The following is a 25,698-nucleotide window of genomic DNA, read 5'->3' as shown; positions in this document are numbered from 1 at the left end:
CATGCATGGTAGGTTGATTGGCATCTCTGGAAAATTGTCCGTAGTGTGTGAGTGCGTGAGTGAATGAGAGTGTGTGTGTGCCCTGCGATGGGTTGGCACTCCGTCCAGGGTGTATCCTGCCTTGATGCCCGATGACGCCTGAGATAGGCACAGGCTCCCCGTGACCCGAGAAGTTCGGATAAGCAGTTGAAAATGAATGAATGAATTTTTTCACCGTTTTTAAACTGTTTCTAATGTTGTGGAACCGACAAATCTTACAAATCTTATCTCTTGCTTTGGAGAAGGACTCAAGAATCAAAACTGGAATTGTGAATATTTTCACAAGTCAAAAATATTTCTAATGTATGAACAGTTTTCCTTGTCGTTAGATTCTTCCTTCTGTTTCTTTGTGTCTCTCTTTTCCATCATGACCTTTTTTCACCCTACTGATGTTATACTGTCTTGGTGGAAACACATTAAGTTGCATTTTTTTGTTCTCTTTTTACAAATTTACTTAATATCAGCAAAGATCTCGAATGGAAACCGATCCTGTCTCCCATATCCCCCATCCCGCTTGTGCTACTATGCACAGTAGTCCACATAAATCCCCTAGACCTGGATTACACTTGAGAAGGGATTAAGGATCTCTGACACATGTCACCCAGTTACTTGTTAGCGTCACTACACTAAATCGCCTTTACGATAACGATCAGAGTGCCGCATAATACAGACCGGATCAGATTTTGAACAGAAACTGAACCGATTGATTCTTTTTTCTGACCTGAGCATTCATGCTATGCTTTGAAAACCACAAGAATTCCTCTTAATCTGCTTAGTAGCTTAGTTGAACTGAAGGACATGTTTCACGTCTGATATTCTTGTTCTTTTAAAATCATCCACAGCGAAAGCAAGCAGGAAGATTGTGAGACACACCCCGGGGTCTGAGTCTTCTATAAAATGAGAGCACTTTTCTGTACAAATATGATGCTGGAACCTGTTTCTTCTGTTATTATGCCTGGATCCAGACCTACGGCGGTATCAGAGCTGGCATCCACACAGTTCCAGGACTCGGCTTCCACGTCCTCTTTCTCAAAGAAACTAAACAAACTCAGGCTTTCTCGCTTTCTCGAGACCTCCTGTGTAAACGTTCGCTTCATGACAAGCGCCAACTGGACGCTAGGAGCGTTTGGTAAGAGTTGCAAATTTGCTCATCTATTTCAGTCAGGAATCGCAAACATTGCCATTTGCGCCGTTATCTGGGGCCATTATTCAACACTTCTTCAGCTCTAAAACTATCAGATAAGACAATCGTCGATTATTTTCCTGTTTATTAAAAGCTCTGAGTGGAACGCAATTCGTATCACGTATTTAGATCAGCGAGCGCGTCTCGATGTCCTTCCAAATCTATGAATAAATAAATGAATGAATGAATGAGTTTATTTGTACTTAATCAGGGGCAATGCACAGAGAACATTAGTCTAAGAAAGAAGAGATGTCATGTGCCAGGTTATAGCAAAAAAATGCTAATTTCCACCTGCGGTCCCTAGAGAGATGTTACATTTGCAAAAGGTCATGAAATACATACAGTGTATGTCAGTGGAAAAGACATCCAATCATTGATATGATGAAGTTTTTTTTTTTTTTTTTTTTGCTGTTGTTGTTGTTGTTGTTGTTAAAGAGATATGTATTGCTGGTGTCTTAGTAGTTTGTCTCACACCTCCAGGTTTGAGGGTTTTATACAGTAGGCTGTTTGCAGATCTCTAAATTGTCTGTAGTTATTAGTGTTTGAGTGTGTTTGAAATTCTGCCTTTGCAATGGGCTTCAGGATGTCCTGCATTATACCCTGTGTCTCCTGGGACAGGCTCCAGGTTCCCTGTGACCCCGTGTAGGATAAGCAATAGAGAAAATGGATGAATAGGTAGATTTTTTATATTTATGGAAGTATTCTCCAGTGTCAGCACTCTGTAACGGTTAGTGGGAAAAGTCTTCAAGACAGCACTTTTTTTCTCTTGTTTTATTAACATCAAGGGAGAAAAAGAGACCGGTGAAGGAACGAACGCCTCCAACTGAGAAAAAACATTCAACCTGCTATTCAACAATGCCTTAAAAGTTTAATTAAAAGTTGGCCAGCTGCTGTAGGATAAATGGAATTAAACACTTCACTTAAACCTTGAGCCGCATCACATCATGTCATTGTTGGTTCTTATAACCGCACACACCAGGGGTGTTTTCTTCATAATTATTTCAAGCTTGTGTTATTTACTTACTTCACTGCATTACTAGTCTATCAGTTCAAAAGTGTGAAATGACGATAAATCATCAGATGTTTGAAATAGATATGAAAGCTCTTCCAGGAGAAGGTGCCTTTGCTCTTCCTCTTCCTCTTCCTCTTCTTCGTCCCATTCCCATGTTTCCTCCTTTTCCTGTAGAGCCGTCATTTAAAAAACATTTCCTAAGGACATGTAAATTTATTGCAACTTCTGCTGATTCATCAGCCTCATAAGACAAACAGAACAGAGTGAAGCCTTTCTTCAGATGTGTGATTTTTCTACCTCGATCGAAGATCTGACTCTTAGCACGCAAAAGCACCTCATAGCCTAGTTAGCATTTAGTCATGAGACAATCTCTTTAAGATTAAATCTCACCAGAGCTTGGTGACACAGATTGAGTAGGCAGACGAGAAGGCATATGAGATCAAACCTCATTTCCCTTCAACAAGCTTAAACAGCAGCGTCAAACATTCATTTGACCTCCTTTGTGATTTCATCCATTTCTCATCTCTGGAAGCCTCTAGACAGCTGCATCACCCACAATATTGAGCTGACGCTTAAAGAAATATGAGACCGTGCCAGGATTTATGTGTGTAGTAGGATCCACAAATCTAGTTTTTATCAAACTATATCTCACATGCGTTAGAAATGTCATTGCGCATAGTGTACATGTCAGCAAAAGCGTATTCGTATTTTTATGCTGTAACGATGACGGATTTTCAAATGTTTGAATGAAATCATTTTCACCAAGAGATAAACCGTGGCCACTATAAGAATTGTACTTTATTATGCTATCGTTATTATATAATAGTACAATTACTGGTGAATTCTTCTTTGCTACTATAAATAGTGAAGAAAAAACAAGAGACAAAATCTAGCGCACTACATCTCACTGCAAGCTGGAGGACATTTACCGTGCCGTTAACGCTTCTAATAGAACGTTTAATTATTACTGAGATTGTTGTAGAACAATCTTAGCTGCCCTTTTTTTTGCAGTGCATTTCATTTCTTCATATTTACTACAATCTGATTTACTGCTAAACTGAACCTGGTTTCCACAGCAACCAATTTGGAGCCAGTGGCGAGAGACTCAGTGAGAAAAGGTTTATCTGACTCATATATGTAGAGTATATAGAGTACTGGATTTGTCCAATAACACCTTCATGCCTTTGAGATTTATCAGTTTATCGCACATTACCGTGTCTTGTTTTGACCCATAGGACAATATCATTACTATAACAAGCTAAGGAATCATCTCGACTCAGATTTGATAATGCAGTGCGGTTCCTCTGAGTATTCTTTGTACCTGCTGGTCTGAATGGACTTGATGGTCTGGTCCAATTAAAATCGAACAAGCTTAATGCTTTCAGAGGTCCCTGACTAGCTGTGAAACAGTGGACCACTTTTTAATAAACAACCATCATATTGTATTGTGTAATGGATTGCTAATGCGAAGCTCATGCGGCACTGCAAAAATGTTTTTTTTTTTCATTTTGCTTGAAGTGCAAAATGGACCTATGATTGAGCAAAGCATTCCGATTTATCTGCTATCTATCCCATGTGCTGCATATGTGCTGTGACTGTATTCAATCATTTTTGTTACATACTGTAGATTTGAATACAAGTGCATAGATCGCTTTTTTTTAGCGAGGACTCATTTGTAGTAGACAAATCACCGGCAGTTGGTCTGAGCTGATTTCCAATGGTGTATTTTCTGTAAAGTCCATCTATCTCAGTCACTATTAAATTGGCCTTCGGTATCAAAGGCTTTAGATATGGCCTCCAGCTATCTCCCTCCCTCTGAATATGAAAGTTCAGCATTCCTGCTTAGCGCAGCTTATGATCCGACAGCTGAAAAATCACTTACATCTCCTGTGTGGTAACCATAGTAACAGCAACAGTACACTGTTATCCATTCGGATGGAGTTGCCATGGTGATGCATGCCGTGTGCAAGTCTTTGTTACGGTTTCTTGTCGAGTCCTGTTATTAGTTTGTTGCCTGATTGTGTTCACCTATTTTGTTCACCCTGTGTTCACCCTGTGTTTAGTTCTGATTATACTCTGTTGTACGTATGTGGCGTCTTATCGTGTACGATTGTCATTTTAGGTGTATCAATGCATTTCTACCGACACATTTTCCAGGTTTATGCTGTTGCCTTTTCCGCTCATTTCTAATTCCTCGTGTAACTTTGTCTGTAACTTTCACCCATGCTATAAATCTCACATATCAAATACAAAGAAATTGATCTTAAATGAAAGAAAAATCCTTTGGCTCTGTGCACACAATAATCAAGTCTATGGTACAACAAAATAAAAATTAAATAAAAAACTTTTTTAATGAGGGGGCACGGTGGCTTAGTGGTTAGCACGTTCGCCTCACACCTCCAGGGTCGGGGTTCGATTCCCGCCTCCGCCTTGTGTGTGTGGAGTTTGCATGTTCTCCCCGTGCCTCAGAGGTTTCCTCCGGGTACTCCGGTTTCCTCCCCCGGTCCAAAGACATGCATGGTAGGTTGATTGGCATCTCTGGAAAATTGTCCCTGGTGTGTGATTGCGTGAGTGAATGAGTGTGTGTGTGCCCTGCAATGGGTTGGCACTCCGTCCAGGGTGTATCCTGCCTTGATGCCCAATGACGCCTGAGATAGGCACAGGCACCCCGTGACCCGAGGTAGTTCGGATAAGCGGTAGAAGATGAATGAATGAATGAATGAATGAATGAACGGAATTTGCGTCCATGTGTTCGTCTGGAGGCACACGGGATAAAATGACACTATTTCACTGGAGGTAACAGATGTAGTAAACACAAACACAGATGTTGCATCATAGTGTACAGTATAATCGTGTCATTTAAGCATTTGTTTGCTTTTGTTTTTCTTTCTAAATTAATTTTTGTCAATGAGCAGGAAGATTTCTAGGTGCCGTCTACATGGGCAGATTTCTAACCTGCGATATATTGCAGCATGTTTTCCTTTCTCGCTTTCCAAGCATTTTAACCAAATATTGGTACCTCAGTAACATCTCATTAGGACAGAAGGGTTTGCAGTGCTGTCTTCAAAATGTAGCCAAAAACAAGGATCTGCTTTCTAATGGGCAACAGCTTATGGCATTCTGTTGAATAATGTGGATTGTATAACCACCAAGAAAGTGGATGTCTGACTTGACTAGCAAGTTAGCAGGAGGTTTCCTCTCTCTCTCTACACTGTGGGCACAGGTTGCCATCCATGGGTTTTTTAATAGCGCAGGAGACATAATGTCACTCACCCATAAGCCCACACAACAAGGATTAATTTTAGAATGTTTTCAGCTGCTTTTGCATATTAAAAATGTTCCTACATTCAATAAGTCTTAAATAATAAAAAAGCAAAGAACAAATATTGTTTTTGTTTTTTTGAGAGAGTGTGAGAGAGAGAGAGAGAGAGAGAGAGAGAGAGAGAGCAATACCCATGTACAGCTTTATACATGAAATAATCCTAGAAACACAATTTTTAAACTTGATTGTAGTATTTCTAAAACTGGTATCTGTTATATGCCTGTAAAAAAAGTATTCAAACCTAAATATAATGATTTGGATTTAATGAATCATAAGTTTATGACTCGAATCTGTAACTCTTACGACTCTGAATGAACATATTTACTGTGTTTCTGTTGTGATTAAGATTTGCAGTGTACAGTATGTACTTGTTACTTTTATGATGTAATTACGTCCGATCGGTGACATTGCAGAAGCACATCGCTACATAAGGTTTCATTCATTCATTCATTCATTCATTTATTTATTCATTTTCTACTGCTTATCCGAACTACCTCGGGTCACGGGGAGCCTGTGCATCTCAGGTGTCATTGGGCATCAAGGCAGGATACACCCTGGACGGAGTGCCAACCCATCACAGGGCACACACACACTCTCATCCATTCATGCTACGTAAGGTTTCATACTAATCAAATATTTGAGTAGATCCACTTGGCGAGACAAAAAAAGAAGAAACAGAAGTTGTAGCCGTGGGCAATTTAACCGGTGCTGCTGTGTGCAATCAGTTCATAGAGGCTACAAATCCAACACAGTCAACATTAAAACTATGCCTATAAAAATAATCTATAAAGTCATACAAAAAAGATGGAAGGGTATCTTATGTAGTATATACTGTACTGTATATACCCTAGACAAAAGGGTGAAATATAAGACATTTAAAGAGAATTACCACTTCTCTACTTTGAGATTATAAACTTGAGTATTCAGTAATCTGAATTGTCCTTTATTTATGTCAGAATTGTCCTAATCATCACATGATTATCAAATCAAATCAAAGTTAATGAAGATCTGAGTTAATTCTGTCACAGAATGATGTAATCAGAAGAGTTTTATGGTGTCTTTGTGTCAGATTTGATTTCGCTCACACATTCCCAGTCATTATGGTGGGAAGCATGTGGGAAGCATGTGCTATAGTTACAGCCTTAAGGTTTGCATCGCTGTGAAGCGCAATAAGTTTAAACCCCCTTACCATATAAAACGTATGTTTTGTCAATAAGAAATAATAACCATATTTTTACTAGTTGTTAGACCTAATTTAGGGATCAAATACAAGGTACCGTGACTACTGACTTGTCCACACTGCGAGTACTCTTCAGCTCCGGTAGAAATGCTTTGCCGTGGAAACTGGCATTGCAAGCTACAGGATGTACGTACAAATGAGTAGCAGGTTTTTTAACCTTTTCCCTTCTCAATCTTTCGTTTTTATGTGTGCGTTAGAGCTGGCGATTCATTTGGTAGAGCAGTTTCATTCACTGCATCGTGCCCGTCAGAAGGGCAGTCGTCAATTATTAATGGCCGACTGCTGCTTGAACATGGCTCAGTAGTGGAGAAGATGGTAGATACTTTAATGATCAAGCAGAGTGTTAGAGAACGTATCACTTCGAACAGCTTGGTCAGTTTTACACTACGGATTAATAAGCCATTGTCATAAACACAGTTGCGAGGAACATGATTTATTAACAGAAAAAACATAGACGGGGGGAAAAAGCCATAGTCAATAATCCAGTCATAATTTTACCCCATAATTCAACTGACTTCATTTTGTACTTAACATGTGTGGGCTCTTAGCAGCCATAGTGGTGTTTTCAAGATTAATAGTTTCCCAATCATCTTAATTAAGGCTGAATAGTCATTTGGATTGAGTTTATAGAAGTGACTACCAGAGTATAAGCACCTGCGGTTAAACCCCTGATAGATGGAAATTTGGATTGGGTTTTGGGTTGTGTGTGGCCAAAGGTAATTTTGAGTTACCTCTACAAGCTTGGAGACAGATTTTGATTTATACCCCCATGTAGAATATTATAAACTATATTAATAGCTCTGTGTATGCGGACTGCCTTCTTTATTTTGTACCATGTTTCAAATCTGGAGATCGAGCTGCTCCTGACTAAACACTGATTTTGTAGTTCAGAAAACTTTGTGTTGATTTTTGGTTTGGGTAATTATATGATCGTTATATTATAATATAATTATCCATCTACGGATATCAGTCGATCTGTATGGTTGGGGTTTTGAGTCCTGTTTGCATGTTATTGTTGTGATTTAGCTGTAGAGGCTGATTGGCATCTCCAAATTGGCTGTAATGTGGGATTGTGATGGTGACTCTGTAATGGTTTGGCACCTTGTCCAGGATGTCCGAGTGCCTTGGAATAGACTCAAGGTTCTCCACGGTCTTGGATAGAATAGATATCCATATCTGGCCAAGTTATAACCTCCTGGCAGAAGCAACCAGGTGACTACCCAAGAAGATAAAAACACCATTCATTCATTCATTATCCGAACTATCTCGGGTCACGGGGAGCCTGTGCCTATCTCAGGCGTCATCGGGCATCAAGGCAGGATACACCCTGGACGGAGTGCCAACCCATCGCAGGGCACACACACACTCTCATTCACTCATGCAATCACACACTACAGACAATTTCCCAGAGATGCCAATCAACCTACCATGCATGTCTTTGGACCGGGGGAAGAAACCGGAGTACCCGGAGGAAACCCCCGAAGGCACGGGGAGAACATGCAAACTCCACACACACAAGGCGGAGGCGGGAATCGAACCCCCAACCCTGGAAGTGTGAGGCAAACGTGCTAACCACTAAGCCAACGTTCCCCCCATAAAAACACCACTACAACATTAATAATTCTCTACAGTATATTCTACAGTGAGTTTAGGGTTTTTTTTGTTAAACATGCCAATGGATTTTGCATTGCCAAAAGTGTCATTTTCATCTTGTCAGACCAAAACACATTACCAGTTGGTAGCTAAGTGGTGTTGGACTACTGGTCGAAAGGCTGTGAGTTCAAATCCCAAGGTGCCACCAGTGGGCCCCTGAGCAAGGCCTTTAACTCTCACTTGCTTGGTTGTATAAAAATGTAAGTTACTCTGGATAAGGGTGTCTGCCAAATGCCATAAATCTATATACTGTAGTTAATGGTATTTTAATTGATCTGTGTGTAATTATACTTTTTGACTTGTGAACGATGTCAGCCTTCAAAATGTTCGTATTTATTTTGCTTGTTCATTCTATGTGGCATAGAATCATTATGCTGTTTAAGACCATGATGTAACATACAGGACACTTTAGAGAATAATGAGCACAGAATTACTCTGAATCTAATAAAGTAAGATAAACAGTGGACTAAATGATAGATTCAGGAGCAATTTTACCAATTTGTCTATGTATGAGTGTAAATCGATTTTTCCTGTTCGACAAGTCTGGCTAAAATCTATCCTCCTTGTTTTTTTCTCTTTTTATTTGTCAGTGGAGAAATGCATGAGTTTGATGCAGACAGGGACCCAGATGGTGAAACTGAGAGGTGGTTCTAAGGGGCTGGTAAGGTACTTTTACGTGGACGAGCACAAATCCTGCATCCGATGGAGGCCCTCCAGGAAAAACGAGAGGGCAAAAAGTAAGTGTCTGTTTATTTTACTGAACTATGCCTCAACCGAGAGATTCTAGGACTAACTAATAACTGCAGGAAATTCATAATGCATCGTATAAGAACATTTCCATTTTACTTTATATATTATCCAATATTTGATTAGACTGTGTCAAGGCACACAAAGCTGTTACTGTACGTCTTTTAAATATAACTTAAGAACATTTGTCCATTCAAATTGTGAACTTTACTTAAAACTTATTTTCACTATATATAATATATACTGGGGGGCACACCTCCAGGGTTGGGGGTTCGATTCCCGCCTCCACCTTGTGTGTGTGGAGTTTGCATGTTCTCCCCGTGCCTCGGGGGTTTCCTCCGGGTACTCCGGTTTCCTCCCCCTGGTCCAAAGACATGCATGGTAGGTTGATTGGCATCTCTGGAAAATTGTCCCTAGTGTGTGATTGCGTGAGTGAATGAGAGTGTGTGTGTGTGCGCCCTGCGATGGGTTGGCACTCCGTCCAGGATGTATCCTGCCTTGATGCCCGATGACGCCTGAGATAGGCACAGGCTCCCCGTGACCCGAGGTAGTTCAGATAAGCGGCTATATACTGTATATGTAAAATAGTCTGAAATCTATTTGAAATATAAATAAAAATAGGATAAATCTGTGACATTCTGGTCATTTTTTTTAATCAAGACACTTCCCAAATTATTATATATTATTATATCTAGTAAAAATCGTATCTTATATACTGCACAAAATATTATCAAGTCAATATATTTTCAACATAGACAAATTTATCAAGTATTTTCTATTATTAAGATTTTGTTAAACCTAATAAGATTATTAAACCTAAGCTGTTTTTCTACATATTGCAAGCTTTAGACTTTTTTTTTTTTAATCCTATTTGGCTTTAAAATAATATTTAAAGTTTGAGAAACCCTTCATAGAATTTTTTTTAGTAATCTTATAATAAGAAATTCTAGCTTACCATGACTAAACGTGAAGATGTTTTTACTCACTAATCTAGTTTATGGAGTAATTTACCAGCACTAACAATGTTTTATTTATTAAAGAATAGCATGCCATATTTTTTGGTCTATTATATACATGTTCTATGGACTTTCCACAAGACAAGTTATCCTTATCTTTTACGTTATTAGAGCCACAAACAGTTGTTCCTTCACAGGCTGTTAGTTTTTCTTTCCTTTCTTGAAATTTGTAAAATATAAACAAAAACATGTTTTTTAAGTAATGGCCCTCCATCCTGAAGAGATTAGTCTTGATTAAAGAAAAGAAAAGAAAAGAAAAGAAAATGAAAAATAAAGTTATGACTTTAACTCAAAGTTTTAATACAAAGTGCTGAAACTGGAGACTCCTTCTAAAAAATGTCGAACAAACATCTCCTCACTGAAAAATAGAAAAGTACAAGTCCTTCAGAAACTGAATAAACCTTACTGACCAGTCAGAATTGAGAATTCAGTTCTGTAGCATAGTAAAAGATTTCTTCCTTGTGTTTGATAATCATTTGCAATTTTTTAGAGCAAATGGAGGTCCAGAGTTCTTGCCAAGCTCTAACTGCACGCTCTAGAGAATTGCTCAGTACTGATGTTGTTGTTAAAACAACTCACAAACGTTCATGTTTTTGCTACAGATCTGATGGTGAGAAAAAATGCAGCGTTCCGATTTCCACAACAGCTGAGAAAACAAATCAGCTCCTTAAGTCACCTCAATAATTCATCGGCTGTTGCCGGAAAGGTTTTGGCCGCTTTAACAGACTAAACGTTCCCTCGTGAATTTACGTATCTAACAAAATCTAGGTTTGTTATGTAAAGACGAACAAGCTTCAGAGGGACAATTTCTGACAACCAGTCACGACGCTGCATATCGAAGTCGGCTGTGTTTATTTGAACTGGCTGCATTCGTGTTATTCGTACGTCACAACGCAGCCTGCGAGGTCACTTCCTCTACATAATATCCAGGATGTATGTTTTTACACTTTTTACTTTTTACACATTTTCACACTTTATTCTTCTTCATATCACAAACATGATACACCTGGTTAGGCTTCTCACTGGATCATCACTGACAGAATGGTTCAGTAACAAGGATTATGAGCATTTTACAAGCACCATCTGTGAATTCACAAGCTCTTCTTGTCATTGACAACAGGCAGCTTTGTGTTTACAGCAGTTACTCTGATCTGTCCCCTTCACATCGGAGTTGCACGTCACATCCTCTGCTCTCTGTCGTTTGCAGTCTCCATCGACTTGATTCGAGAGGTGCGTGAGGGGAAGCAGTCAGAGGTCTTCCAGCGGTATTCAGACGGCAGCTTCGACCCAAACTGTTGCTTCAGCATCTACTACGGTGAACATATGCAGTCGCTGGACTTGGTCTCGGGTACAGGCGAGGAGGCTCGCACCTGGATTACTGGTCTTAAGTACCTTATGGCAGGCATCAGCGATGAGGACAGTCTGGCCAAACGGCAGCGCACCCGGGACCAATATCCTTCAATATAACAAGCTCGGTCCTGGAAATTTCCCAGTGTTTTGTTTGATGTAAATGTGAATTCTGAAATGTTTACTCTCAAGTATCAAGACTTAGTTTAATTGTCTCAGAAGGTTAAACAAAGGAAATTTTTGTGTAATCTATTAAATAAGTAACAGAATTTTTTTTTATTCATTCATTCATCCAAAAAAAGAGAAAATCAAAGTAAAAACACATGGCTTATTAAAATCACAAAGCACTGAAATTGAGCCTTTACCTCGCATAGAAGAACTGAAGTAACAAACCCACAAAACAAAGAAGAAGTGATTTATTATAATCAGAATTAAAAGCCCGGTGACTGGGAACATTCGGATGTTGATGGTTGCTGGGAGTTGGAGTCCATGGTGCATATTTGAGCAAAACAAGAGCCATGACATCACATGCTGTGAAACATACTACCATAAATCAGTGCTGATAGATGTTTAGTGACTTATAGAGGCTTTTATTTTGTCATATATACATTACAGCACTTGAAATTCTTTTTTCACATGTCCCAATTTTGGAGGTTGGGTTCAGAGCGCAGGGTCAGGCATGATACAGCACCCCTGGAGCAGAGAGAGGGTTAAGGGCCTTGCTCAAGGGCCCAACAGTGGCAGCTTGGCAGTGCTGGGGCTTCAACCTTGATCAACAACCCAGAGCCTTAACCACTTGAGCCCATTATTTTGCCCTTTATTCTGCCCCTTATCCCTTTAAGTAACTCTGTCTTCATTTAAGCTCAAACCACTAACTATCATTATTCTGATTTCCTTAGATTATCCCATCTGACACAACAGGCATGTGTTTGTAGTGTACTGTAGCGTATATATTTTTACTATTTTTATATATTTTTATGATGTTTGTCTACTTAACTGCATGCATCACGTGGCTGAAGCAGACTTTCACAGAAGCTGACAAGAACGGAGACGGCAGCCTGAGCATCAGCGAGGTTCTACAGCTCCTGCATAAGCTCAATGTCAACTTACCCAGGCAGAAAGTAAAGCAGATGTTTAAGGTAAAGCACATCTGGGGAGCTATAAAGCCAGTTGCTTAGCAGTTATCAATTGTAAGACTATGGACTTTATTTGTTTTAGATTTAGATTTAGAGACACATTTAGATTTTAGTGTGTCTTGTGAGTAAAACTGGGAGAATTATGTACTGTCAAAGACATGCATTACTGCTAATCTGTATGTGGTAGATATAGCTCATGTTTACGTCATATAACAGTCTGGTGGCAAGGAATATCCACATGAGCAGTTAAAACAGTTGCTCGACTTTCTCTCTCTCTCTCTTGCTCTCTCTTCCTCGGTCTGTCTTTCTGTCTGTTTGTTTGTTTGTCTGTCTTTGTTTTTGTATCTCTCTCTCTCTCTCTCTCTCTCTCTCTCTCTCTCTCTCTCTCTCCCTCTCGCTCTCTCTCGCTCTCTCTCTCTCTCTCTCTCTCTCTCTCTCTCTCTCGCTCTCTCTCTCTCTCTCTCTCTCTCTCTCTCTCTCTCTCTCTCTCTCTCTCTCTCTCTCTGGTGTACTGCTGTTCCCAAAAGCCATTTCCCACTAAGGACAGATTTGTGTGTGTGTGTGTGTGTGTGTGTGTGTGTGTGTGTGTACGGTACAGTTACGTGGTTGAGATCTCACCTCAGCCGTTTGTAGGTCGCTAAGCTTCACAGTCCATCAGGACCCACCCCATCTGCTGTAAATGAACACAGATGGCCAGCATTGTAAGAGAGAATAAAGCACACCAATCTGGCTTTGTGTGTGTGTGTGTGTGTGTGTGTGTGTGTGTGTGTGTGTGTGTGTGTGTGTGTGTGTGTGTGTGTGTGTGTGTGTGTGTTTGTGTGTGTCATAGGAGAAATTTTAATCTTGATTCTTTAGCATCTTTTAAATCAAGTCCTCTAGCTTTACCTATAAGTGCTGCTTCTATAAAAGTCTGAGTGACTTCTTGGACTAAAAGAATAAAGTGTTTTACTTTTAGGTGAATTAATCTTTGGCTTTAGGTCATTGCTTTTTGTCCAGGCTGATAGTGAATAAAGTCACACCTCCAAATGTACTTTTAATTAAGTTACATTAAGGAAAACAAGCAGAGATGCACTCAGCGTCCTTTACAACTTACAACCAAACATCTAATTCTCCATCATCTGTCTAAGCATTTAGTGAATCTCAACACAACTATACACTAACACTTTTAAAATAAGAGGTTCCTTGGGGTTCTGTATGGACATCCAGGGGACCTGTACTTAAACCAATAAATCATTTTGCCAACAATAATGGCTCTGTATAGAACACCTGGAGAGCAATAAACCTTTTGGTCAAGATGAAATCATTGAAACAGTTAATGCCAGTAAAATGACTTATTTTATAAAAGTATAAAAAGTTTATTGAAAACTTATAACAAAAATTAATTCAAACTGAAATTATAGTAATGTACTTATTATTTTAATCATTTTTGGCCATTCTTCTTCTTCTTCTTCTTCTTCTTCTTCTTCTTCCTATATTATTATTATTATTATTATTATTATTATTATTATTATTATTATTATTATTATTATTATTATTATAAATAACCCTTAAATGATTATAAAAAAGAACCCTCAAGCTTGTATTTAATTTTCTTTTCCCTTCCATATATGAATCTTATGACTATTAAATCTACACAGAACAATTATTTATATCGGTCATAAACCTCCAGATGTTTATACAGAACCACAAGGAACTTTTTTAGTGTTAGTTTGATCTTAACATATATTTAAGCGATGTGGTAGCTTGGTGTTTAAGGTACTGTGCTCCTGGTTGGGAGTTCGAATCGCAGGTCCACCAAATCACCACTGCTGGGCCCCTGAGTACGGCCCTCCAGTGCTGTAAATTATACTTTTGAATATCTTATACCGACTTACAATCGCTCACTTTAAGATAGTAGGGTTATTTCTTCTATAAGTATAAAGGATGACTCCTAGGCAAAAAAGAATGAAAAAAAACCCCAAGAAGAATTAGTGTGAATGTTTCCCTCCTGCTCTGGTGTTCAAAGTGTTGATGACCTGTTTTCACACTCTGATACTCAGCAGTTGACGATCATGTTCTCATGGCCTCGCTCACTCACTCATTCCCTCTGCTTGGGTTTTCATCTCAAAGCTTTCCTCTCAAGTTTTCACAACAAGCATGAAGTAGAATAAAAACACCAAACTTTTGCCCATTTGTCATTATTCGTGTAAAATGAAGGTGGCACTTAGCACCTTGTAGCACCCTTGTAGCATACTGTACTGTAGCCGTCTTTACGACAGGTTGTTGTTTTGGATTAACAGTTAATAAAGGTTTATAGGAGAATAGAAAACTTTCTGAGGGTCTGAGAATTCTTTTCATCTACAGACATCAATGTTATAACATTAGCGATTAAAACTCGTCGATTACAAACTGTTGCAATGATGAATCCGTGGCGCAGTCGGATCGTTAGGATAATACTAGCAGCGTTTCATTTCTACAACGAATTTGTTTATTGACTAAAACAGACGTCAGTCCGAATGCTTAACATTCACACAAATTACTTTACTGTGAAATAAAAGCTGGAAACGTAGCTATCTAATCAATGACAAATAATTAAAATCCAGTACATTAACTAGCTCAGGTTTCTGCAATTCCCTTGCGAAGAAACAAATTAGAAAGCTGATTTTTCTCCAATACTCCATGTAGAGAACAGGTTTTTTTCTGTTCACTGTTAATGACTTGTCTCTAGTGTGTTGTGAAGAGTTCAAAATCCTCATGAGTCAGTTATACATTTAAAGCTCATGTGACTTTGCTAGATAGTAAATAGCTGCCTCATGTAGCGTTCCAGATTCTGCAATTCTTTACTCACGAGCTGTGTTTCTCATCCAGTCCAAACCCATTTTCACTGCATGTACCACTTAAAGGGGTAGATCTAATAATTTGAGAATTTGAGAAATATCAATAAAGGCGACGTAAGAACCACGTTTTGGAACGAATATCTATAGAAACGAGTCTATAGCAGGTCATTAGCAGGCAGCTTGTTGCTGTTGATGAAGGCAACACTAGTGAATATTTAGAGTAGTTCAGTAACAGGCAGTTAAGAGTCAAGAGCATCCGGTCATACAGCATACAGTTTAGCAGCTTGTTTTAAGGCACTTTAGACATATATTTGTTCAAATGTGCTTTATACAGCAGGTGTGTTTCTTTGTTGTCAGCGATACACACACAGAAGAGCTAATATCGTTAACCAGGTTTGCCAGGTTTCAGCAAAATTTTCCGCCCATGCAAAAGGTCTTAAACTAGCCCAAAAATTCAGGCAGTGGAAAAAAGAAAGGTTTTTCTTCTTTTTCTTAGCCTTTACGTGGGAAACAAGGTCACCGTGGTGCACGTGTCAGATGTACAAACATTATCCAATCCATCAGCTATTTTTCCAGCTTTCATTCTTTGCAATATATCTTTAAATTAAAGAGGTTCTGTAAGCCATCCTGCAGGCATGCTGTAAGAACTTACAAATTGTCTTAGATTTAATCTCAACAAGATAACAAAATCTTAGTCGGGGTTGAGTAGTTTTAAACTAGTCCAGTTCAGAATAAAACAAATAAATAAATTAAAGTCTGTCATTAACCAACTAGTGATGGGAAGTTCGGTTCTTTTCCACAAACCGGTTCTTTCGGACAGTTCGTTTTAATGAACCAGTTCAATAATCCAGTTCACCGGTTCTTTTACGTCCTGACGTAATGACGTAAATTCCTTCAACCCGCCGCTGCCGGCAGATATTAATACAATCAATTTAACACATTTGAAAAGTTGAAAAGTCAACACTTTAGTTGAATACGTTTCTTACATTTAAGTTGTGCAACTAAAACACCCAGTACAGGCATTAATGTGCAAACGTGGGTGTTTTACGTGTCTTAAAGATATAAAGTTAATAATCTATTCTTTATCAACTTACAAAAACTTAAAAAAAAGCATAATTTTGAAATGTTTCTTTCGCTCCATCAGTTGTGTCAAAACTAATGCAACTGAGTTAAACACTCATACGTTGATAAGACATTAAATCATAATCATTTACATTTGTTGCTGTATCAGTTCAGTGATTTACGCATGCGCAGTAACAACAGCTCATCGGTTCTCAGTATGTCGGACGCGTCCGAAAGAAACAGTTCTCAGTTCAGTGTATTGATGATTCGCTGTATCAGTTCAGTGATTCAAGCATGCGCAGTATCAACAGCTCATCGGTTCTCGGACGCATCCAAAAGAAACAGTTCTCAGTTCTGTACCTATGATTCGCTGTATCGGTTCAGTGATTCATGCGCAGTATCAACAGCTCGATCTCACAGTTCTCTCAGCACATGTCTCAGTTCAGTGTACAGGAGTTACATATACTCCGGGATATTAGTTTATTTAGAGTCGGAGGGGCTGTCAGGCATGACCGAAAGTGAGTAACTTTAGTAACTTGTGGATCAGCGCTGACTCAAGACGCGAACTGTTTAAAACGAATCAGTCCGATTTGGTGAACTGGTTCATCCAGTTCACTAAAAAGAACCGGTTCAAAAGAACGATTTGTTCACAAACTGGCCATCACTATAACCAACCACCTCCAGTGGGGCAATAGGATTCTTACCCCAATGGCCTTCTATTTGTCCTTGTTCGCAGTTCTCATTTTTAACCGTTGGTGCAAAAATAATTCTATGGATGGGTTTTGAGCAAGCTTCCCCACGATTACACAACATTTAGAAAGGCGAGCAAATCAATGAAACACTGGGTTATATCTGTCAATTTTTTTTATCGGTCCGTCATTTAGAAAGAATCATTTAACTTTATGTTGTGAATGTTATGAAGATTAACATTTGTTAAATGGGGCCTAACATTTCTTGAGGCAGACTTTTGTATTCTTCTTCTTTGTGTATTCTTTCTTATAGGAAGCAGATACAGATGATAACCAGGGCACTTTGGGCTTTGACGAGTTCTGCTCCTTTTACAAGATGATGTCAACGCGGCGAGATCTGTACCTGCTGATGCTCACCTACAGCAACCATAAAGACCACCTGGACACGGACGACCTGGCACGCTTCCTCGAAATTGAACAAAAGGTGACGACTTACAGGTTTTCAACTTTAGGAAATGTTCATGGGTGAGTTTGCATGTGGATAGTAATGAAGCACAGATAGAGCACAATTTCCCTATATTTTCATCTAATGTACACCTCTTGGGCTTTTGTACAAACTCGGGCCTGTAATTTGATCAACTCATTGATGAATATGCAGCTCGGCTGTAGTCTAATGTCACCAAAGGTGTTTTTTTAATGAGACTTATCTGTAAGCCTCATTTTTTCTTACTCTCTTGCTTTGCTTTATTTTTCTCTCTCCCACACAAAAAAACCACCCGAAAGATCATCTAGGTTACAGCAGCCTCTTCCAACATATTATTACTATTATTTAGACTTTTTTGCATAGGTGTAATTTATACTAGTGACATATAAATTGATGCTTTGCTTAATATTGTCCCTAGTATTTCCTAAAGATTTGGAGTCTAGCGCCTTCAGTTATTCCTCACCTGTCATTTGACACATAAATCTATCCTCTTTGTCCATTGGATTTATTCCATTTTTATAATGCCATGTATTTCTGTTGATAGAAGCGAGGAAAGGGTGCTTTCACATGTGTAGCGTCAATTTTAATCAAACCCTGCAGTTTGTTTTGTAGGACACACCAATCACACCAATACGACCAGTTCGAAAGCGAGGTCTTCTGTGTCTGGGTCCAAGTTCCAAAGATAGTTTGATTGCAGTGAGAAATCAGTTCAACCCTAAATCAACTGCACTACAGAAACATGAGCCAAAATAATTCTGGGTATCTTTGGTTGCAGCATTTCTTTGTACAGTAGATGCAAGCAGTTGAACTTAGCCGAGAGCCACAATATGAGAAATGGAAGGAAAAAAATCTGTAGCAGTAAATATATGTGATGATATTGAGTTGAAAAAAGAACAAAAACAAACGAATTTAAAATTAACAAGGAACTGAAAGAGAAAATAAAAACCGAACGCACAGCATGAGATTTTAGTTGTTGTACCTTTTTTGTGTCTTTTAATTATGTGCCATGTGAAATCAAACCAAATCAAAGCAACTGCTAGATTCAACAAACTGATTTATTCAATGTGGAAGCCGACAGTTATGTATAAAATCAGGCTGCCAAATAGGATCGATTGGGATTTAGAGGATTCTATTTTGGAAGGTCAAATCTGGCAACCCATGGTATATAATATTTCCACGATCCAATCAGGAACGCAGTGACATGTTTAACGGTTTAAACGAATAAAGGAAAATAAAATGAATCAGCATTGCTTCTTTCATGAGAGAAAATTTAATATCATGAAAATATTTATTAGTGGCTTCAATATTTATTAATTAACTTGTTTTGTGACACACACAAGTCCCAGTCTATGTTAACTCCATGAGTATTTATCCTTAGGCTTGAGAAAACAGGATTAAAATGGAAATAAGATTTAAGCACGATATAGGGATTATTTATTTTAGAAGCATTTTATGTCACATGCCAGCAAGCCTTACCAGGCTCCTGCATCAGTGACAGCTCAGTGTTATCCCCACTACAGTATTAGCAGTGATGGCCAATTTGTCTCAATTTCTGAAGCGAAAGAAGAAGTAAATTAGCTGAACTTTGCTTGTAGCTGCAAGCTAGCAAACACTGGCAGTGATGCACACCATGTATCACTAAATTAACACTCATTCCTGCTGTGTTGGACGTGGCCTGATGCTGATGGGATGAGATGGAAATCTGATTGACTAATAAAACCAATTTACGACCCAGCTGTTGGCCAGACCAATCTGATTCCAGAGCGGTCCATTTGCATTTGATGGCATTTCTCAATGGGTTTAGGTGAATTCAGGTTGTTTTGTTTTTCATATATTGTTCACATGAAGTACAAACTAATGGTCGTATAGAGTCATTTGTGACGATGAGAACTTTCTTATTGACATCTTCTTTGTTTTTCTCTATTTATTTCAGATGACAAAAGTCACAAAAGAGCATTGCCTTGAAATCGTCGCCAAGTTTGAACCTTGTCCTGATAACCAGAAGCAGGGGGTTTTGGGTATTGACGGTAAGATGAAGTCTGGTTCTCTTCCCTAGAGAATTTTTTAATAACATAGATGTTCACAAAGTCAGCTAACAAAGAAAATGAGCTGCTCAAGATGTACAAAATGTAATTTAGGTCTCTATATTAGGCTGAACTGCCTCGTTTAATCCGACTCTAAACGGAAAATTTTATTTGGCAAATCCACTAGTCTGCAATAAGTGCTGTGTAGATGATTAAGTGTTGTTTTTCTAATTGTGACTTAATTGAAATTTTCATCAACTTAGTCCTCTTGGACCAAACATCTACCTGCCCTACATATTTTAGTGTTTTCTGGCTCCCCAAACACCTGACTTTACCAAACACAGACAATATACGGTAGATAATATAAAGTTAATAATAGATTAGTTAATAGTTAATAAGAGCAGCAGAATCTGGACTTCTCTTGGTTCCACTTGTCTGTCACATTCTATAGAAAAGAAATATAACTGAATATGAACACATTATTCATACTGAACAAATAATATTTTCTAAACAGATAAAATTACAGACATGAATAAAAAGTGAGCTGTTTGTATTGGTTTCTTTCAGAAGCCATGTTTAAATGCTGCCTACTTTGTTTGATCCAAAACTGGATGAAACCTGTGGATGTACAAAAAATAATAATGAATTCTGAATGTTTAAGTTGCACATTGAACTTTTATTTCTTTTTATCATTTAAAGTTTTTATTTTACTAAAGGTTTTTATTTATTTTAAGTTTTTATATCATTTTATTTAACTCGTTGTCAAGGAAAATATTTCCTTATGTCATTAGCCATTAGTCATTGTGTCCCATCTTCATAGTACATTCTAATATTATGTCCTGGGAAATTTTCTGATGTTTCTGGAAAAGAAATCACCAAACGAAAGAAAATATGATATATGATTGTCACAACCGGGAAGGAAGGAGACAGACCCGTACGCAGGATAGCTTCAAATGATGGGGGTTTAATAAATAAAGAAGACATAGACAAAAATGACGATAAATGAAACAATACAACTGACGACATTTAACAGAGACTAGACATGACAAGGGGTACACGCAACTAATGATCCGCCCTGCATTCAGCAACGCGGCTAACTTAAATACAATTAAGACAATGATGACAATGAGGAGCAGGTGTGGTGACAGGGAGGAGCAGACGAAGGCGGGGCAGACACGTGACAACAACAACAACAACAGCACATGGCCAAAAGTCCGGGCTGAATCATGACAATGATGAGCTTACTCAGTGAAATTAGCTAGAAATATTGGTAGAAAGGTCCACAGGACATCAGCTTGAGACCAGTTTTGACTTTAGGTGATAGAGCTGAGGAATTGTCCAGGAAGTTTAGGAGTTAAATAAAGTTCTGTTCTGCAGTTTCAAATGAATATATTATGGAAATTAGAAAAATACTTCTGGTCTAGACCACACCCACTTCCTGTTCTGGTTTAAACTGGGACAAGTTCGGATCAAAAAGACATGTATCTGACCTTTAACATATATTAAAGAGCTTCGGTGGCCATGTGAATGATCCAACCACTAAATGCTACTCCTTAGGTTTCACAAATTACATGCGAAGTCCTGCTGGAGACATCTTTAATACCGAACACTATGAAGTGAACCAGGACATGACTCAGCCTCTGTGCAAGTACTTTATTGCCTCCTCACATAACACCTACCTAATGGGGGACCAGCTGATGTCTCAGTCCAGGGTGGACATGTACGCATGGGTCCTGCAAGCAGGCTGCAGATGTGTGGAAGGTCAGTTTAAGTTAAGGAATTTATCAGTGCACTCCAGTCTGATTTCATTTTCTGATAAACTGGAGTGCATAAGTATTCAACCCCCTTGAAGTTTTCCCATGATTTGTAATGTGACAACTTGAAATCGAAATGGACTGAACTGTGATATGTCATGAATCTTCACAAAATAGCCCATAATGCTCTGTGTGTGTGTGTGTGTGTGTGTGTGTGTGTGTGTGTGTGTGTGTGTGTGTGTGTGTGTGTGTGTGAAGATATTGAATGGCCCCAGAGTTTGTTAGAGAACAAATGTAAACAAATAGCATCATGAAGACCAAGAAGCTATCACGAGGAAAACAAAGTATAAAGCAGGGTTTGGTTATAAAAAAAATAAATAAATAAATTAGGAGGCCATCCACTAAATTTAACTGACAGCTAAAGACAGAGAAGCAACCAAATGACCAAGGGTAACTTTCAAAATTATGCTACTGCCTCCATGCTTTACTGTGTGGATAGTTTAGGACCCTGGTGGTGGTAGCATCACTGATCAGCAGTGATCAGCAGAGTCAGTGGAACTCTGAATCTCTCTTTAGCCCTTTCAGAGTTACCCTTGGCCTCTTGGTTGCTTACACACACACACACACACACGCACACACACACATACACAATTGAATTCACACTCTCTCTCTCACTCACTCATTTTCTACCGCTTATCCAAACTACCTCGGGTCACGGGGAGCCTGAATCTCAGGCGTCATCGGGCATCAAGGCAGGATACACCCTGGACGGAGTGCCAACCCATCGCAGGGCACACACACACTCTCATTCACTCATGCACTCACACACTACGGACAATTTTCCAGAGATGCCCATCAACCTACCATGCATGTCTTTGGACCGGGGAAGGAAACCGGAGTACCTGGAGGAAACCCCCGAGGCATGGGGAGAACATGTAAACTCCACACACACAAGGCGGAGGCGGGAATCAAACCCTCAACCCTGGAGGTGTGAGGCGAACGTGCTAACCACTAAGCCACCGTGCCCCCAATTTAATTCAATTCAGTGAAATGGCTTATTTTGTGTACCATCATGAAATATAATCCTGATCTCTATTTTAGTTCTCACCAAAATAAGGGCAATTTTGCAGGGGGTAAATACTTACGCACTTCAGAGTACATAAACGTTGACGAGATGAATATGTTATTACAGTGATTTAACCGGAATGCTGACTGTACTGTAAACTACTTTGTGCTATATTCCAGTGGACTGTTGGGATGGCCAAGATGGAGAGCCGATCGTACACCACGGCTATACTCTAACATCCAAAATCCTTTTTAAGGATGTGATTGAAACCATCAACAAATACGCGTTTGTCAAGAACCCGTAAGTCTAAGCAGAGTTTCATACCTTTAGAGCTTTAATCATTTCAGACAGTAGACAGCAGAAAGTATGTAGAATGACTGTTCTTACTTGCTATGCATACATTAGTGTGTGTACACACTACTTCCTGAAATTTCATTAGCACCAGCGTTGCTAAAGGTGATAATTCCAATAAGATGCACACACTTAGGGCTCCTGGAGGTTTTTGTAAACAGAACATTATTAGATAGATATTTTTAGACATCTCTCAGCATCTACAACATGTCAGTTTAAACAGAATGTTTGCTGTTACGGATCTTCTTCAGAACCTTGTCGTGAAAATGTTCAACATATTTCAACATGAACTAACCCTTAAGGTCTTGTTTATGCAGATTGCTAAGATATTTCATTATCTGGCACCACCAGAGGATTTTTTTCACCAAGTATTTTTTCATTTAGTTGTTACCCAAAGCTCAATCCTGTTATTTACGTATTGCAAGAGTGTTATAAGCTAACATATTTTTTGTTTTTGTCTTTGCTTTCCCTCTTCAGGTACCCAGTGATCTTGTCCATAGAGAACCACTGCAGTGTTCCTCAGCAGAAGAAGATGGCTCAGTATCTGGTGGAAATCTTAGGGGAGAAGTTGGACTTGTCATCAGTCAAAGCCAATGAATCAGGACTCCTGCCATCACCTGATTCCCTTAAAGGAAAAATTCTTGTCAAGGTCAACTTTTACATTTTTAGATTTTAGGAAAAAATGTTCACTTGATTTGGTCCAATCAGGATATGCAGCTCATCTCTCTTCCATTTCTACCGTTCAAGAAAAAAGTCATCCTTTGACAATTAAATGAAAACATAAAAGCAATAAGAATAAAAAGGAAAGATTTAAGACAGTGGTATCTTCATCAGGACAGATTGTTTAATATAAACGTTTCTAGTGGACATTTCTCGAAGGTCAAGAAATCTGGTTCAAAGACATGGTATTGGGAATAGAGGTGTACATCTGGACTAGAGTTCAAAAGTTCTGACGCATCTACAGCCTTCATTTAGTTCTCACCAGTATGGGAACAGACTGTATTATTGCTTTATACAGCAAATCTTTACACAGTCTCAATTTGAGGTCCTCGTGTTTTTTGTTTAATCAGACCATATTCTGTAGTCTCCACAATGAGACTCTTACATTTCCAGCTTCCTTCCTCTTTCCCTACTACATGACTCCATAGAGCAGCAGATGGCAAGCCAACAAGAAATCAGGCCACAGGAGTGATAGTGTAGTTTAACACAGAGCCGGTACTATAATTGGAAGCCGTCCGGCACCAGCCATTGGAGCGTTGGCCAAAAACTGGGTCAGCGAGCAGTATTGACAAATTGCTGGGTACTGGCATTGGGTCAAAAAGCAACTCTCCAGCTGCAACCTAAATCCCACAGCTCTTTTTCTTTCAGTTGCTTTCCAGAGGCTTCTGCTCGATCCGGATTTGCATATCACTTGCTTTTTCATTCATGTGCAAGCATTATGATATTATTCCTTCCCTTTATTCAATAGCAATCTTATTTTCACTCGATTTGGCATCCAATAGCTACTCTGTTTTTTAAGAGGCCCATATGACCAGGAACGTGATGTGATATTATCTACTATACTTGTGCCATTCACATCATCTATTACTAAATCCTTGGGCCATATGACACCAATTAGCCTAAATTACCTTTTTCTTCACAGTCTAAATATGGCGAATCAGGTGGCATTAAAAACAAGCCTGGATTCTTTAGATAGATATACAGCTTGTAAGTGAACTTGATTTGCACAGTATGACTCAAATACATAGAAATAAATGGTGTAAATAAAAAGGGGGATAAACAAATCATGCACAGTTATCACTCGAACCTGTCAAGCCTTTATCTTGTTAAACATTTCGGAATCGATTGCTTATGACACAAGCAGCCTTTTGACACTGTGCCAAATTGATTGTTGCTCTTTAATACCGATATCCATCACCTTCCTGTCCTTTTGTTAAACTCTCCACAGACCAGTGCTCAGTCTCACCCAGCAGTTCAGAGCAGTGCTTTTATGGCTCTGTCAATCAAACGATTACTGATAAGTAAGTCAGAGTGCAGACAAACCCCCGGGGTCTCATTGGGCAGATTTTGAGACAGCAAATGTGCTCGGATTTCTCAAGTAAAAATATACCTTAAGATTTATGCAGCACTGTTTTTTTTTTATTTTTTTCAATTGTTAATTGTTCAATAGTGAACAGATGAAATGAACAGATGCCATTGTACATTGTATCCTAAACACTACAGTATTATGTTTGATGTGAAATAATAGTAAATTTAAGACTTTCCTTTCTTTGCATTGTCATTCTATCGACAATGATGTATTTTACTTTTTTTTTCTTACAGGGCAAAAAACTGCCCCCAAATATTGACGAGAATGCAGAGGAGGGTGACGTGTCAGATGAGGACAGCGCAGATGAGATGGAAGATGACTGCAAGTTGATGAATGGAGATGTAAGTTCAAAAGTTCTTTCAGGTCCATGGTTTCATTCATTCTTAGCTAAAAACATCATTTTTTCCCAACTGGATGCCTGACTGATTAATCCATAGCATATAAATGCATATATGTGCAACTCTACATGGATGTCTATACTCTAGTTGGTGGTCTAAAAACTTCCCCCAGGTGACTGTATGTATGAATGTTTCTTTGAAAAGAAAAGCACTATAAAAAAGACGTATGTGGTCAGACATTTTTAAGAATGTGTATAGTTTGTATATTTCAATAAAATGTGATTTTATTGCTTAATTTGCAATAAATAAGTCACATAGTATTCAGGTAAA

General features: G+C 38.8%; 1 protein-coding gene across 4 annotated transcripts in view; it reads left to right on the top strand.

Annotated features, from left to right (window-relative positions):
• The window catches only part of plch2a (phospholipase C, eta 2a), a 127,112-nt gene that overhangs the window by 76,642 nt on the left and 24,772 nt on the right, over positions 1-25,698 (top strand). For all 4 annotated transcript variants that reach the window (XM_060881407.1, XM_060881408.1, XM_060881406.1 and 1 more), the window contains exons 3-11: positions 9,040-9,186; positions 11,420-11,663; positions 12,569-12,698; positions 17,576-17,746; positions 19,680-19,773; positions 21,328-21,531; positions 22,770-22,890; positions 23,419-23,590; positions 25,264-25,371. In XM_060881407.1, coding sequence (XP_060737390.1) covers positions 9,040-9,186; positions 11,420-11,663; positions 12,569-12,698; positions 17,576-17,746; positions 19,680-19,773; positions 21,328-21,531; positions 22,770-22,890; positions 23,419-23,590; positions 25,264-25,371 — 1,391 coding nt within the window. The remainder of the gene's footprint in view (positions 1-9,039; positions 9,187-11,419; positions 11,664-12,568; positions 12,699-17,575; positions 17,747-19,679; positions 19,774-21,327; positions 21,532-22,769; positions 22,891-23,418; positions 23,591-25,263; positions 25,372-25,698) is intronic.

Source organism: Tachysurus vachellii, chromosome 11 (genome assembly GCF_030014155.1).
Source record: "Tachysurus vachellii isolate PV-2020 chromosome 11, HZAU_Pvac_v1, whole genome shotgun sequence".
Lineage (NCBI taxonomy): Eukaryota > Metazoa > Chordata > Actinopteri > Siluriformes > Bagridae > Tachysurus > Tachysurus vachellii.
This window is presented reverse-complemented; position numbering and strand designations above follow the sequence as displayed.